This window comes from Natrix helvetica (assembly GCF_964273705.1).
Source record: "Natrix helvetica genome assembly, chromosome: 1".
Taxonomy (NCBI): domain Eukaryota; kingdom Metazoa; phylum Chordata; class Lepidosauria; order Squamata; family Natricidae; genus Natrix; species Natrix helvetica.
This window is the reverse complement of record NC_138548.1, coordinates 194,896,042-194,913,589: the sequence shown is the minus strand read 5'-3', so window position 1 is coordinate 194,913,589 and position 17,548 is coordinate 194,896,042. Positions and strand designations below refer to the sequence as shown.

At 40.9% G+C, this 17,548-nt stretch overlaps 1 protein-coding gene across 2 annotated transcripts in view; it reads left to right on the top strand.

The window, feature by feature from the left end:
* The window catches only part of PRKCSH (PRKCSH beta subunit of glucosidase II), a 54,596-nt gene that overhangs the window by 14,759 nt on the left and 22,289 nt on the right, over positions 1-17,548 (top strand). For both annotated transcript variants that reach the window (XM_081944446.1, XM_081944447.1), the window contains 5 exons: positions 5,988-6,072; positions 6,766-6,844; positions 8,164-8,250; positions 9,175-9,333; positions 11,681-11,777. In XM_081944446.1, coding sequence (XP_081800572.1) covers positions 5,988-6,072; positions 6,766-6,844; positions 8,164-8,250; positions 9,175-9,333; positions 11,681-11,777 — 507 coding nt within the window. The remainder of the gene's footprint in view (positions 1-5,987; positions 6,073-6,765; positions 6,845-8,163; positions 8,251-9,174; positions 9,334-11,680; positions 11,778-17,548) is intronic.

Genomic DNA, 17,548 nt, shown 5'->3' with positions numbered 1-17,548 from the left:
GGCTTCTCTGCCCCAAGAGCTAGTTCCAGCTCCCCAGCTGTTCCTGGATGTTATCCAGTGTCAGTGGGCTCAGCAAGGGTCCTTGGCCAATCTGAGTGGGGTAGATAAGAAGCTCTACTCAATGGAGAGCAATATTGAGGATCTCTTAAAGCTTCCCCTGGGGGATGATCCCATAGTTGCCCTAACTTCCAACTCCGTTCTTCCAGCCGATCTGCTGGAAGGGTTAAGGCGGAGGATAAAAAGGCAGAGAAGGTCTGTCATAAAACCCATCAGGCCACCGCATGGGCCATAAAGGCCTCTTCCTCCTCCTCCTATTTCAGCAGGGCCTCACTTTTCTGGCCCCATAAACTACAAGCCCAATTACCAGTTGGCGACACTAGGTTGCGCCAGGATGCCAACAAAATTATTGTCACAGTCGAATATTCGACTGACGCTTCACTTAATGCCCCCAAATTTTCTTCAAGGGCGTTAGCTTCCAATGTAACATTGTACCGTCGGCTTAGACATTGGCAGGCGGGCATGAAGGCAAAGTGGAAGCTTGCTTCCACTCCCTTCAAAGGGGGGAAGCTCTTCGGAGAGGCCTTGGATTCGGTCTTAATAGAATCCAAGGACAAACACAAGGTTTTGCCAGCCGTCACCAAGAAGGCTAATCGCAAGAACCAATCTTATTACTTCAGGCAGCCTTTTCGGAACGTGGATCCTCCAGCCGCCTCTGGAGGTTTTAACCGTTCCTACTCACGACCGCAGGATCCCACCCATGATAGGGCATCATTTAGGGACAAGAACAGGCAGCAGGATAACTGCAAGTCCTTTCGCGGGGTTTTTTCAAATCGCTCCTTTTGTAGGACTAAGTGACCATCTCTGGTCCCCTCCCATAAGCGGGCATCTGCAACTCTACGCCAACCAGTGGGAGGAGATGACGACGGACGCATGGGTCTTGAACACAGTCCGTCACGGCCTTACCCTAGACTTCCCCTCAGTTCCCCCATGGACATTTGTCCGCTGCCCACTCCCAAAGTCAGCTCACAAACACCATCTGATGCAGGCAGAGATCAGACATTTGCTGGACATAGCGGCCATTGAGCAGGTTCCTGCGGGCCAGGAGTGGAGGGTTACTTTATCCTCTTCCTGGTTCCAAAGTCCTCGGGAGGGATGAGAGCCATACTCAACCTCAAGAAACTCAACATCCATCTAGCGTACAAGCGCTTCAAGATGCAATCATTTCAGACCATCTTGGGTTGCATCAGGCAGGGTGACTTCCTGACATTCATCGACCTGAAGAAGGTGTACCTGCACGTTCCCATTCATCCAGCGCATCGCAAGTTTCTGAGGTTCCAGTTTGCAGACCAGCACTATCAATACAAGGCTCTTCCCTTTGGTCTATCATCGGTCCCCAGGACGTTTACCAAGCTTCTTGCCGCTGTAGCTGCACATCTCCGATCTCGTCCAGTGAGACTCAATTGTTATCTGGATGACATCCTGTTGCTGTCTTCATCCAGGAAGCAGGCGTGTTGGGATCTCAATGTCACCATCCGCACGCTAGAGCAACACAGCTTCTCCGTCAATCTGGAGAAAAGCCACCTAAAGCCAACCTCCAGAATTCAGCATCTGGGCACGGTGATAGATTCCAGAACCTGCAAGGTGTTTCTCACGCAGGAACAAATGGACAGCATCTCATCCCTTGTGTGTGAGATCCAGAGGTCCAGGTCAGCACCTCTCGTGACTCTATCCCAGCTGCTGGGGAAACTGATCTCGTGCATCGCAGTAGTTCCCTGGGCATGGCTGCATGCACGGGATTTTCAGTGGTTCCTTCTCCTGATTCAGCAATGCAAGGCCAGCAACTCCAAGAAGATGGTGAGCATTCCTCCAAAGATGCTCTGGTCTCTCAGGTGGTGGCAGTCTGCAGCACTGAAGAAGGGAGCCCTTTTCAAGGAACCAGAGCGCCTGGTCATAACAACAGACGCCAGCTTGTACGGCTGTGGCGCCCATCTACAGACGTATGTGATGCAGGGCAGATGGTCACAGGCGGAGCTCGCCCACAACATAAACTGGCTGGAGCTCAGAGCCACCAGGCTAGCCCTGCACCACTTCTGTCAGTTCATCGAAGGATCCCACGTCTTAATACTGACGGACAACATCGCCACCAAGGCCTACGGCAACCACCAGGGTGGAACTCAATTGAAGGCCCTGATGACGGAGGCAGAAACCCTAGGGCGATGGGCAGAGCACCACCTCGAGTCATTAAGAGTGGATCACATCTCGGGGGAGAAGAATGTGACAGCGGACTGGCTAAGCAGAACAACCATCAGCACCTCGGAATGGCAACTTCATCCGTCTCTATTTCACCGACTGACCCAGAGGTTCGGCCTTCCAATGATAGACTTGTTTGCCAGTCCAGAGAACACACACCTCCCCCGGTTCTTCTTAAGGTTCCAATGTTCTGGTGCGGAAGGGACGGATGCCCTTCGATGCCGCTGGCCTCCTGACGTATTATACGCATTTCCGCCTCTCCCCTTGATACCTCAGGTGATCAGGAAGATCTTGTTGGAGGGCGCCGAGGTGCTGCTAGTCCCCCCGCACTGGCCAAGGAGGTCCTGGTTTGCCGACCTTGTCAGCCTGTCAGTGACCAAGCACTGGGGCATACCTCAGGAGCAAACCTCCTTCAGCCAAGGGGCCATTCTGCATCCGGATCCTCAATGGCTCCAATTGGCTGTTTGGCACTTGGGGGGACCTCCTGAGGCAGGACAATTTCTCTGATAAAGTCATCTGCACTATCCAGACATCCAGACGACCTTCTACGGTGCGGATCTTTGATGCAACATGGACTATCTTTTCCTCTTGGCGTCAGTCCCATCGATGCCAAGCAGCGACCATTCCACAAATCCTGGATTTCCTCCAGGAGGGGTTGGACAAGGGCCTTGCCCCCAACACACTTCGGAGGCAGACGGCTGCCCTAGCCACCATTTTGTCCAGAGACGCTTCTCAACCACTCAGCAAACACCCAAAGGTCCACAGTTTCCTAAAGGGGGCTACCAACCTCCGCCCCCCGACTGTACACCGATACCCTACTTGGGACTTATCGATTGTCCTGCAGACCTTAACATCAGTGCCATTTGAACCAATTTGTTCCATTAGCCTACAACATTTGTCTTTTAAGACTCCCTTTCTCGTAGCCATCACTTCAGTGCACAGAATTTCAGAGCTGGCAGAGCTCTCAGTTAGGGAGGACCTTTGTATTATACATTCGGACAGTCATTCTGCGATTGGACCCAGCGTTTCTCCCAAAAATTAATACCTCATTCCATAGGACGCAGGAGGTCATCCTCCCCGACTTTTGCCTGTACCCCAGACAAACCAGGGAGTGTGTCTGGCACAAATTGGATGTGCGCTGTGCTGTGCGGGTCTACAAAAAGAGGACAGCTTCCTTTCGCAAGTCGGAATCATTCTTCATATCATTCCAGCTCACCTCCATGGGCAGGAAGGTGTCATCTCCTACCATAGGATGTTGGCTGCGCGCCTGCATTAAGCTAGCTTACGAACGTCAAGCTAGGCCTGTTCCTCCTCGTATAACAGCACACCCCACGAGGAGCGCCACGACTATGACTGCTTGGGCCACACAAGCGCCTATCGAGGAGATCCGCAGGGCAGCTACCTGGTCCTCACTGTCTCTGTTCATTCGGAATTACAGATTGGACTCCTTTGTGGCCGCAGAAGCTTCCTTTGGAAGATGGGTCTTGCAACGGGCCATCGTGGCTCCCACTAACCAGGACATTCTTTCTTCCTACCCTGGGACTACATAGCTTTGGTATGTCCCATGTTTGGACACTCCAAGCAGCGCCTAGGAGAATGACCATTGGCTTACCTGAATGGTCGTTCTCTAGGCGCTGTGGGAGTGTCCAATCCCGCCCTGGGGTTGTCCGCGGGTGCGTATGTTGCCACCTACGAGGACATAGAACACCTGGGTACAACATCCTTCTAGGACTCATCCCTTCGTTTTTTTAAAACTGGCCTCTAAAGGGAGCAGGAGGCGTGGCTACACAAACTTTGAACTCAGTCCTTGGGCAGCAAGCTGAAGTTAACCTATGCTTGGACACTCCAAGCAGCGCCTAGAGAACGGCCATTCAGGTAAGCCAGTGGTCATTCTGGAAGATTTAGCTTACATGCTATAAGATTTGGCCATGGACACGGCTTACCCCACATTAACAAGGGACAGTTAGTACAGAATGTTTCTAAATATCACTTGTATAATGATATTGATAGAATAGGAAAATTGTCATCTTTATGATCTGATACAGTATCATGTATCTCTTATAGAGTGCTGGATTGAACTCATCTTGTCCTGTGCCAGAAGGGCTGCTTTTACATTTTTAGTTTTGATTACAAACTAGCACAATACCAGCTTAAGGAAATAGCACAGAATTCTTAACAAAGAAAATGTTAGCTGGAGTTGAGAGGAAGCCGAATTTCATTAACTTTTTTAGGGATTTAAACTAAAAAAATGTGAGTAGTTTAACCAGTGCTTAAGAAACGCAGCCGTGTTTAGCGTTCTGCAAAATATTTTCCTTAAATGTCATTTTAAAAACCAGTGAGGCGTTGCTCTGTCAGCTGGCCAGTGTGCATGCCAAGTCACTTCTTGTTTGGCCGTAGGGCCAATTTTCACCCTTTGGAGCCTTCATGGAAGCCTCCTGAAGGTCCCTGAAGGCTCCGGAGGTCAAAAACCAGCCCTATGGGGAACCCAGAAGTCACTTTTGGTTTGCTCATAGGGCCGGTTTTTGCCCTCCGGAGCTTTCAGGGAAGCCGCCTGAAGGTTCTGGAGGTCGAAAATCAGCCCTACGGTGAACCCGGTGGTTCGGGAATGATGACTTCCAGTTTGTCCGTAGGTCCGTTTTTCGCCCTCCAGAGCCTTCAGGGAAGCCGCCCGAAGGCCTGGAGGTCGAAAAGCAGCCCTACGGACAAACTGGAAGTCACCATTTCTGAACTTCTGGGTTCCCTGTAGATCTGTTGTTTGCCCTCCAGAGGCTTCAGGGAAGCTCCTGAGGCCTCCAGAAGGTTTTGGGGGGGCGGGGGGCAGGGGGGAGGCTGTTTTCGCCTTCCCCAGGCTTCTAGAAAGCCCCTGGAGCCTGGGGAAGGCAAAAAAACTGTGGCAAAAGCAGGGGGGGTGGTCGCTGGGGGGGGTCGCGTTCATAGCATTATGGGTGTGGCACACCGGCGCACGACCCTCCTGTGCTCCCCATGCTTTTGGCACGGCAGCAAAAAAAGGTTTGACATCACTGGCATAAGTGATATGCGTGATCTTGGATACCTCTTAATATTCAGAATTATAGGAAAAGTGAAGTGTATATCTTCAGTTGTTTATGGAAGTATAGATAGTGCCCAATTTACAACTGTAATTGAACCTGCAATTTTGGTCATAAGTCACGACAGTCGTAAAGCAGGTCACCAGATGACCATGCATGATTTTACAACCTTTTTTTGGTGGTCATTAAGTGAACGTAGCAGTTGTAAAGTCAACCTATTGTTTGCCAGAGGTTGGTTTTTTGTTTTTTTTTTGCTATAAACCAGAAGTAAATGGCAAAAATATTGTAAACTGTGGGATGCTGCCAAGCGCTATAAATGCAGGCTGATTGCCAAGCATCCAAAATGTCATGTGATACTGGGATGGGAGCAGATCTCAGAATTTGGAATCTGATCATGTCACCTTTTGGTGTCTGTTGTAAGCTTTGAACTGTTGCTAAGTGGCCAATTGTAAATTGTACCTTTTTAAGGGAAGGATTATGAATTTAAGTGGATACTGATAGCTTAATGGTGGTGTTTTAGAAATTGATAAGCTGTTCTGTAAATTCAAGCAATAATGAGCTTTTGGGTATGGTCTAGATTTCTGTTATCCTGATGTTTCATCAGCAGCTGTGACTGTCATCTTCAGAGGCAGAGTGACCTCACTTTAAGATATGTTCTTTAAAATAAATTATGTATCTGCTTTGCAATAGAAAAGAAAGCAGCTGAAAAAGCAGCACAGGATCAAGCCAAAGCAGAAGAGGCTTTTTATAAATTGGATGATAACACAGATGGAATGTGAGTCTAATAACAACTTTTTTCAATGGTGAAATATTTTGAGTATCTGAATTAAGGGGTAAAAAGAGCAGTTATTCTACTCCTTCCTTCTACTAGTGTCTAATTGTACCATTCCTTTGGGGAGCATCCATTACCACCTTCACAAGGAATGCTTTCTCGTTAAATAAACCAGTAATACGAACCAAACCTTGCAATAATTCTAATTTTTAAATAATAACCGAGCACTTCCTAATCCTACTTCCAAGAAAGAAGGTTGTCTAATCCAGTCTCAATTGCTCTTTCTCTCTTTTTGAGGCAAGGTACTCAATTGCCAGAAATACCTTATGGTGTAAATCAGCAGTCCCCATCCTTTCGGGCTTGGTGGACAGGGGAGGGGGGAAGGGGATGGTTCTGTGTGAGTGGCAGGTGCACACGCAAGCATGTGCAACTCCATTCGCACAAATGGAGCTGCATGTGAACTTGCCCACTGTTTGTGCAGCTCAGTTCTGAACATGCCATGGCCCGATAGTGGGTCGTAGCTGCGTGTTGGGGACCCCTGCTGTAAATCTTCAAGACCAATTATTGCTGAAAATATCTATTTTTGATTAAAATAAAAACCAAAAAACCTAGTTTCATTATGGCAGTTCCTGTCTCAAAATTTTGGCCAGCTGGCTCTCATTCATAACTGGCTTTATTTCCCTCCTGCTTCTCCAGGATATCTGTTGTAGAACTTCAGACACACCCTGAGCTAGATGTTGATGGGGATGGGATCTTATCAGAAACAGAAGCCCAGGTAAGAAAGGAAATACTTAACTATCAATGAAGGCTCTTCGGACTCAAGCGGGAGTTTTCATGTTTCAAGATTTTTCTGTCACTCTTTCATGTAAGATCAGAGTGGATATCACTTTAAATTTGGAAGGAAGCAAAAGTTGTGGGTACAAATCAGGTCAGATGCTCTTGGCATAGCAGACATTTCTGTGAAGTCATTTTCTTTAACCAGTTCCTCTTTAAGCAATTGCCACCATGCCTTGTCCTATTTGTTTTTAGTAGCTCTCTTTGTGGGTGCCTGGTTGCCTGGCAAGAGGTACTGGATCTTCAGTGTTTATTGCATTGATGACTAGTCTGTTCATCTTCCAAGGTCAAGAGCAAAAACATGCCATTTATCTGAGAGCCAAGGCTAACATCCATGTGGTGATGTAATTTGCAGAACAATTACATTTTTTTGTGCTTTGCAGTATTACTTCCTAGGGCTGTAAAAAATGTTGATTCTGTAAGACTCTTCCTAAAGTATTTTTTAGTTATGTGACAATGGAAATTCATTTGGAGGCTGAGAGTTAATTTACTTTTAATTCTTCCACCCAAAATACTATTAACCCATAGGATCAGTATAAGGTCTAAGGCAGAAGAAACATTTCCCTATTGTTATCTATAATTAAAGCACTGCCCAGAGTCACTGTTGTGTGAGTTGGGCAGCTATATAAATTGATTAAATAAATAAATAAATAATTGTCCAGGAATAATACTTTACCTCTTCCTCCCTGCACCAACTTGCTCTTCCAGCAGTTAGTTGGAATTAAAGTGGATTGAAAGCTGCTCACAGCTTTAAAAAAACCCATGGGAAATACTGTTTTGCACTAGTCACAAGCCATTTATGTGAGCAAATTCTGAAGTTATAACTATGTATTGAATCACTTATTGATTTTTTTTTTACTTCAGTTTCTTTCTTTTGGGAGACTAAAGAGAGAAAAATCCATATTAAACACACGTATAATTTTAAAGAGTTGTGCAGAATTTTAAATATTAATATTCAAAGTTCAACTCCTAAGCTATCTGAAAGCCACCCAGAGTCACAAATATGAGATGGAAGAAAGAAAGAACATGAAAGGAAAAAAAAAGGGGGGGGGGGAGGAAGGAAGGAAGGAAGGCAGGAGAGAGACTATTAGGATTACTGTAGTCGTGTTCCTTATTGAAATTGGTCGTATTTAAGAGAAATGCTGTCTTTTTCTTGCAAAGTTCATCCACTTACTGAGAAGCGGCAAGTGCATTTGGTAAGTTGTATTAGTACTTTCATGAGCACTATACAATGGCTTACTTCTGCTCTTATTCTTCCAGACCTTGCTGGGTAACTTCTTACAGGTGGACAGAGGCCATTTCCAGGACACTGTGTGGCCAGCAATCAAGGAGAAGTTCAAAACAGAGGTCAGTGTCTCAAATCCTTGAGAATAAGTACTTCTGGAAGAATCGTTTGGAATATATATTTAGAGCAGCTGCTCCTTCATAACAGGATTCATGCTGGGTGGGCAGACCCATTCTCAGGGGATGGCATCTTTTATTGATTGATTGTGCTTTTAAATCTTGGCAGGCATTAATATTAAGCTTTCTCCTTGGGAAGTGGGCCTGTTCCCCACAGTATGAAATTTAATACATAAATATATTTATATCCTGTCTTCCTAGTGCTCATGCAGCACTAAGGGTAGTAAATAGCAATTAAAATTGATGAAAAAGACTGAAAATGTTAATTACAAAGAAAAGTGATACAATCAGGAGCAGACAAATAGCAAAGCAAAAAAAATAAAAACCAGATGAAATTTACTTTCCACATTTAACAAATGCATTTGCTAAATGAAGAATCCACAAATTGTTTAATGAAGTGAATGCTAGTTTAACTTCTTCTGACCCATATCCAGAGCTCTATCAAGTTTCTTTCACTCTCAATTGCACATGCAACATAAGCAGTCAGGTTATGGAGAAGAGTCTTTGATGTGGCCAAAATAGTATGGGGAGGCAGTATTGAAGACTGAAGACCTTTCTATTCTATGAAGCCTTAGAGCGGGGGTGTCAAACTGGCGGCCCACAGGCCAAATGCATCACACACAGTCCACACCCACCCCAGCTCCACGAAGGGGAAAAATGTCACAAAACATCACGTGACGGCAACATGACGGTGTGAGTTTGATACCCTGTACCTTAGACAAAAGATGCTTTTTTTATTTAGGATTCCTAAATAATATCTGTAGTACTCATTTTTCCTTGCTTCTCAAGTTGTTGAAGAGCCAAATTGAGTTGGTAATCAAGTGCATGAACAGGAGTAGTTTTAGGCTGAATTCAGTTTTCCCTTTACAGGATTTGGCTGAAGTACAGACCCCAAAAAATACTCCAGTGGAAGAGGAGTCTGATACTCAGTCTGATGCCCAGGTGGACCAGTTACTACCTGAAGAAGACTATGAGGAAGATGAGGAAGATGAGGAAACAGATGATGATAGTTTGGATGAAGAGATGAAGGTATAACATTAAACTGCTGTATGATACCTATCAATGAAATTTACAAGGAAGTTTCTTATTCTACTCCTAACCTAGATTGTGTTTACAAAGTTGTGCTCCCCAGGAAAATGTGTGCAGATTTGCTTATTTTATTTATTCAGTTCTTTATGGTTTGCATGACTTGATAAGAACTGATCAGTAGATTATGTATTGAGGATAGGGGAAAGAGATGTTTTACTAAACTTTGACAAAATCTTATGAAAGATCTTTACTGATCGCAGAAGTTTGCGACATTAGTTGCATATATTCAAGCTTCCAAAATAGCTTAATATCCTAAATTATATAAAGAATTCTGCAAGTGTAGATTTCTAGATGATAAATAATCCTATTTCATATTTAGATACGTAGATAAAATCAGGTAGGGACAGGTTTGCTTTATTCTTAAGGGGCTTTTCAGGCTATATAGAAGAAACATAGGTTGAAGAGCCAATAATTGATTTTGGGAGTTGATGGCAAGAAGAATTGATGTAAACATTTAATAATACAATACGACATTAGCTATGTAATAGGATACATGTGGTTGTATGTTATGAAAATGGAAAAATAAAAAACTTAAGAAAAAAAGAAGAAACATAGATTGTGATTAGTGTAAGTTTGAATAATGCAATATATTTGATTTAGTGCAAATTATAAATTGATGCCAGGTTTCATTTAAAGCAAGCCAAAATCCATAGCACCAGGCTATCACATAGCTGAGTTTTTAGTTGCTAATCATCCTGTGTGTGAAATGTGGAAAAGAAAGGTTCTTTTCAAAGAAAACTTGAAAATTAAGAACTATAGCAGAATACACTATGAATATGGGTTTATCTTCTTTTACTGTTATACTGTATTTCATTAATAAATCCATAAAATTTATATTTTAAAATTTTAATTGCCTATTTCTGTGAAATAGGAACCAATTTTGTTTTCCATAGAAATATTACTTTGAGTAGTGCAAATTTGATTCATGCGACCATTAGTGCGACCATTAATCAACCACACTAATCGAGACCTACCTCTGCCTAATACCGAGCTTCTATAAAAACACACTGGTTTGGTGAAATTTGTATTTTAAGCAAAAATAAACATTTTCTTTAATGTTCGGAACTTCTCCAAATATTTAAAAAAGAGCATGTATTCCTCTGGAAGTTATTGAATTACAGTTCCCCCATTTTTGACCAGGCTATCTGGAGCTGCTAGGAGTTATAATTCAGTGGCATCTCCCATACTACCCAGATCCTTGCATTGCTTTCCAAGTCTTTAAAAATAAACTAGAGAAAAATATATAATTGTCATTATGTCTGCCTCCTCTTACTGTGTTTTGCTTTGCTTTATTTGCAGAATTTTTTTTTCCTGTAAAGCCAGATATTCCATAGAGAATTATGCATGCAAGTCATTATCTGTCTTGCAAACCATTTAGACTAACTGTTGTCTGTTACATGCTAAACAATTTAGGAGAGATTTAAAAGATGCCATAAAGTCAAGGGCAACCTTGGTAGCCAAGTACATCTTGCAGTTGGAAGGCTGAGCACTGGAGAGGACTAGAGTCACAAACATTAGAATGAGTTGATTTGGAGAAGGACTTGGGGGGATTTTATTTCTTTTTAAATGTAACATCTTTTTAGGGCGTACACATTCATAGTTTTCCCTACTCAAAATGATGGGACTCTCTGCTAACATTACTTTTTAGCAGTCTTGATCAAAAGAGCTCTGAGATTAGTCCATCCCAGCAAAAGAACATGCTTTTCTCATGCAGAAAAAGTGATATTTAAACATTTTTACAGTATCTATTGAAATACCTGCACTCATTTGAAGCTGGCAATATTTGAAGTGACTCTTGTTTAGTGGTTAGCATGGAGTTATACATAAATGAGAGCCAGGAAAAGGGCTGGTCTGGGAGATCCAGGTTCTCCTTTAGACATTGACCCCAGCTGGGTGACCTTGGGCCAGCCACAAACACTCAGCCTTGAAACAGCATCAGGCTCTGCAGCAAGCTGACTGAACAACAGATCCCTAGTTGTACCATGCAGTGATGGCATTGCTGTGTAAACTAAACAAGCAGAATGCAAAAAAAAAAAAGTGGACCCTGCAATGAAGCAGGAAAAATGATAAAAAGGGGAAAAAAGATCTGCTACTTTTAGCTTTAGCATGGGTTTATTTTTGTTTTCCTGATTTGGTAATGCATTTTCTTTGAAACTCTGGTCACACAGTATCTATAAAATTAACCTTTTTTACTCAGCTTATTCTGCTTTTTTTCTCATTATTCCACAAAGGTTATTGATGGATTTGAAAAAATGAATAGTATTCTTCTGGCTTAATGTCTCTATAGGTCTCATCACCCAAACCATCATCAGATGACAAGGCAGCAGAGGAAGAAATGGAGAAGATACCTCCTTATGATGAAGAAACTCAAGCTCTAATTGATGGTAGGCTGTTGAAAGTACAATATCAAACTTTATGGTTGAGGAAGGATCTGGGCAGAAGCAGGTTTTTGCACATAGATTTGAAGGTTAAAAAAGAGACAACTGTCCTGGTTCATGATTGCTGCCTTAAAACTTTGTGGTAAGGATGACAGTTATAAATGCAACATATATTTACTAATTTTGATAGCTCATATAAAACTGAAACACCAGAATAGTCTACTCTGAATTTGTCTTTGAATAAGTAACCAAATGATGATATATTTTCAAACATCAAGAGGAGATGATAAGGATAAGGGTGTTTCAAAGTAAATATTACAATATTTTTCAGAAATTATCTTACAATAATTCACCAGAGACAGGGGATTAGGCTACAACTCCTAATCTCCTAATCAAAACTCCTATAAGTTTTGCTTATATTGTTTCTGTTAGGATGTTATGGGCAAGACTGCCTCAGGGCTTTGGATTTATGTGGTGTTTTGGCAACTTTGCTGTTATGGTATCTTGAAGAAAGTAATATGGGGCAGCCGATACCTTACATGACTTTTTATATACTGTTTTGATGCACCGATAAGATGCACCAAGATTTCGAAGAGGTAAGTAAGAAAAAAAAGGTTTTGCTGAGGGCTGGGGGAAGGCAAAAAAAAGCCTCAGTTTTTGTGAAAAACATCCCGTTTTTGGCAAAAATGGCATTTTGCTTTGCCTCAGCCCTGCTAAAGCCTGCAGAGGAATGCTGGGGGCTGAGGGAAGGCAAAAAAGCCTCAGTTTTGTGAAAAATGGTCTGTTTTTGCAAAAACGGGCATTTTTGCCTTGCCCCAGCCTTGCTGAAGCCTGCAGAGGGCTGCTGGGGGTTGTTTTTCGCAAAAATGGAATGCGGGGGGCGACGCTTCGGGAGGCCAAAAGTGGCTGACACACCAACATTTCTATGCTCTTTTGGGGGGGGGTGCATCTTATACTACAAAAAATACAGTATTTATTTGTCATTATAAGCCAAAATAATGTCTGTCTTACTCCTTGTGGATCTGTATATTTGCAAATATATTTTATGTAATAAATAATAAATTTACATAATAGGGATAGTTTCAAGATCATGTGAAGTGATTGTACTGTTTTATATTGCATTAGTGAGACCCATGCTTGAAATGCTGCATCCAGTTCTGGTCACTATGATACAGAAAAGATGTAGAAAGAGTTCAGAGAGCAGCAACAAAGATAATAAGGGGTCTGGAAGCTATGGTTGCATGAAGTGGGTATGTTTAGTCTAGTGAAGAGAAAGACTAGGGTTGACAGAGTAGTTTTCTATTTGAGCGGCTGTCACAGATAAGACGGGGTTGACTATTTTTCAAAGTACCTGAGAACAGGACAAGAAGTAACAGATGGAAAATCATTAAAGAGAGATCCAACATAGAACTAAAGACATTTTCTGACAGAATATTTCATCATTGCAGTTAGCTTACCTTCAGAAGTTGTAGGTGCTCCATCACTACTTGTAAGAAGAGACTGGACAGTCATTTTTTCCAGAACGGTAATTGCGTCTCCTGCTTGAGCACTGGGTTGGACTAGAAGATCTCCAAGGTCTCTTCCAACTCTATATTTTATGTTCTAAGTCTCATTTTTTTGTTCAAGGAAAGATACTTACAAACACTTGGTTTTAAATGCTGATTTTTAGATCCTTGATGTTGAGGATTGTGGCTAATCACCTCAGAGATGTTTCCTAAGGAATCATTTATGGTATTGATGGAGTTGCTGCTGCTGGGTCCTTTGGAGTTTTTTTTTTATAGGCCCAGTAACAGATAGCCTGGCAACTAATATTTCGAGGGACCATGTTGTAACAGCTGAGGTGATAGCTTCTGCACGCTTAAATGCACAAGCTGCCTGTACTGAATAGTTTTTGCTAGGAAGTTGCAACTATTTGGCTACTCTGGGAACTTTTCCTAGGCTACGTTGAAGGATGGTTTTTGCTGAGCAAGTGTCACCATTCCAACTCTTGGCACAGAAACTTGGTCTCATGAAGTGGAAAAGGTACTGGACTAGGACCAAAGTTGAGGTCCTTTTCAATGATGTCTGCTAATTGAAGAGTAGCATGCTGTGTCTCTTTGTGTGTGCGGAGGTCCTTTTGGGCATTTCATAACCCCAAACTGCTCAATGAGATCATCACACAATTTGATGCTATACATGAAAAAGGCAGCTTTTTAAAGGATAGCCAAAAGCTGATTGTTGAGGAAATGCACATTCTACACCCCGGGGGGGGGGGGGGTGGATTCTGTAAATAAGGCAAACTCAACTCACATATTTTCCCCCTGTTATTTGTGCTGGAAGGGTTGCTTTAAAACATTTGGCCGTCTGTAAGAGTTAAAAAAATGCTTTTAGAATGAAGATTTTTTTTTGATTGAGAAATAGAATTCTGAACTTAAAACTAAATTGTAATTTTGTGCTCTAGATCTATGATCACTATCCTATCCCGAGGGCAAATCTACACTTTAAATTTCTGTTTTGATTTGTAAGCAGTCAATGCATTTAGCTGCATGAACATTTTAGTATAAGTTATTTAAAGGCACTTATTTTGGAAACTGGTGCACTGGAAGGCCCCGGGAAGCTTACTTGCCAAACAAGCAATCTAAATCAACAATCTTGATTTAGGATGTGGAGATCTGCCTGAACCAGTACTTTATTTTACAGCCTCTTATTGACAAGTATCAGTCCTGTGCATGGCATTCACTGATTTTTTTACTATTTTTAAAACAGAATTTGGAAATCTTATTGACAGACATATGCTGCACTTACTAAATGTTGCATCCAAATTAAACTTGACAAGGTCAAAAGTTTTATGCTGTGGTTCTAAACAGGCCAAATAATTATTTAAGCAGCATGATAGTGATCTTCAGAATGATTTCAGCCAGGCTCCACAATCCCTATGTTGCCGCTGCCCATTACTTGTTTAGAATTATATCCCAGAATTACCCATTCCATCTGCTGTTTTAGAGGGTAGGTTTGCAAAAAAAAATTAAAGTATACCTTTTATTAAGAATTTTGATTATAATATTAAAAACTAACACAAACTAAGTTTAGAACAAGAGATGAGAACAGAAAAAAGAATACAAATGTAAGAAAAAGAAATTAATAGAAGAATAGAAATATATAAAGAATTGACTTCCAACCTTCATTGCAAATCTAGTAACTCCTTAACCTACATAAGGTTACAAACACATATCTCTTCATCCCATACCTTATCTATAGGCATATTTATGGAACATCAACTTTTTAATCCTGGTATCAGCTAAAAGTTCATAAAGGGTTGCCAGAAATTTGCAAAAAAAGAGAGTCTTATTTAAGCCTCGATCAAATAAACCAATTTTATACTCATTTCTTTTACTTAACAGTAGAATATTGTCATAGGATGTGATTTCTCTTCAATTCTTCTTTATCCCATAGTATATTTCTTCAGAATTTTAACAACCCTCTTTTTTACATTCAGTAAGAAAACATTTTCCAAGTCATTTTATTGGTTTATCATTTGTATTTCCCTTTTAATTTTTAAAACCTCAGCCAGTTTCTTTTGTATATCCAGTCTAGTGTCCTTTTCTAAATCATTCTCTTGGCCTGTCATTTGTACTTCCACTTTCAGTACTTTCTGTCTTGTCAAAATTTGTTCTTCATCTGTCATTCCTTCATTAACATCTTTTCGATATAATCTATCCATAGAAGCTAACATTACTTACTGTTGATATTGAGGTTACTAATTTCTGGCTCCAGTTTTCAAATATCTTCTTTAACTTTTCCAATGTTATCACATTTTCTGTCATTTTGTAAATACCAGTATTAACTGACATCAAGGACAGACTTGTAGTTATTTCCCCTTTCTGCTTAGAATCTGTTGTCCTATCTAGATCATTTCTAAAATCATAAAATTTATCTTTCCTGTGACTTGCAATAGCCAGAATAGCCAAAATATGTCAGTTTCCTATGACAAACTTTATTTTTTTATAATTAATTCCAAAATTTTATAGTAAAATATTCCAAATTTATTTGGATCCTTAATCCAGTTATAACTTTCTTAAATCAAATTTTTATTTGTTGTTTATTCTTTAAAAAAAATTAAGCTTATAATTAATCTTTTGTTCAGAGTTGAAGATAAAACTCACCTAAAGACCTTTCAAACTTGTCATTCCAAAGATTTGTAATAATGATTAATTCCAGTTAATTAATCTAAGTGATTAGTATGCACTAAGCTCACAAACACTAAGTTTGTGAACTTAGTGTTCTTCAAAAGACCGCTGTGGTTGTCAGCAAGATGATCTGTTTCTTCATATCCCGGCATTCAAACTTTTGAACAATTCCTATACTGCAGTCTCCTCATGAAGAGCAGCTGTCCAGAGCATAGGTAGGCAAGCTTCTGTTCTTTCCTTAACCAGAGAAGTTCCAAGATCCAGTCTACTCACTGGTTCCTTGATCTTTGCTCCATTTTCACAGAAACATCCTCAGTTCACCATATCTCCCCCAGAAGTCCACGTTTGCAACATTTTTAAAGACCAGTGTCTTTACCCAATTGGTGAAAAGGAAATCAAAGCTGTTGGTGATGCACTGCTGTGTGCTCTTTATGGAGATAATCAGGCTGCATATATATTTCCCAAATTACACCATCATATTGCAGGACTGCCTATTAGCTGATCAGGAGGTAGAGATCTCAGGAAATATAAGAAGACTCTTTTTATTGGCTATGATGGAATGTAAACAGTTGCTTCAAGTGAGAGTAGCCATGTGTTGTTTTGTATTAATATAATTTAATATAACTTCTAGTGTATTACTTTAGTTACATTCAGTTTTGATGTATTGGTACAGATAGTCCTCAACTTACAATCATTAGCTTAATAATCATTCAAAGCTTCCAACAAGCAAAATCAATGAGGAGATTGGATTCACTTAACAACTGCTTGATTCGCTTTGCAGTCATGGCAAAAAAGATCATAAAATCAGGCATAACCCACTTAGCAACTACATTGCTTAGCATTGGAGGATCCAGTCCCAATTATAGTAGTAAGTCGAGGACTACCTGTATTTGTTTGGGTGACCATAATAAACTAAATGTCACATTTTTAATATTTTGATTATTTTTGTTGGTGTTCTTTGAGCTTTGTTCAGTTTCCATGTTTCCTTCAGTTTGGGAGTCTAGAACTGGACACAGTATTAGAGAATAAAAGGAAAGTATCAGCTGTTGCCTGGAAGCCTTATTTTGGTTGAAGAAATTTAAATTTATCATTTTTTTACAGCCATCTCACAGTGCTGACTCATGTTCAGTTTTCAGTAAATAGGTATAGGAAGATTTTTTTCACAAGTACCACAATCATCCTGGTATCTCCACCCTATATGTGTGCATTTGATTTTTGTTTCCTTAGTGGAGGACTTGTACTTTTTTCTTTCATATTTCCTTCTGTTGCTTTCAGTCCATTTCTCTTAATCTGTTTTTTTTTAAGTTTTGTTTTTTGTATTACTGTCCAATTTTCAAGTCTCATTAATCAGTTGCCTGATTCATGAGATAAGTAGCATTTTGATGAATAAATAAAAAAATGAATAATGGACTATCATAATCAGGGGCAATAGTCACTTTTGGTGAGGCCAGCCCAGAATATTAAAGTTGATAATAAGAGTTTCCAAAATACTGGAGAAAGAAATGTACCCTATTTTTTGGACTGTAAGATGCACTGGTATATAAAATGCACCAAGATTTTGAAGAGGTAAGTAAGAAAAAAAGGTTTTTGTTCTGCCCGGCCCCCAGGAGC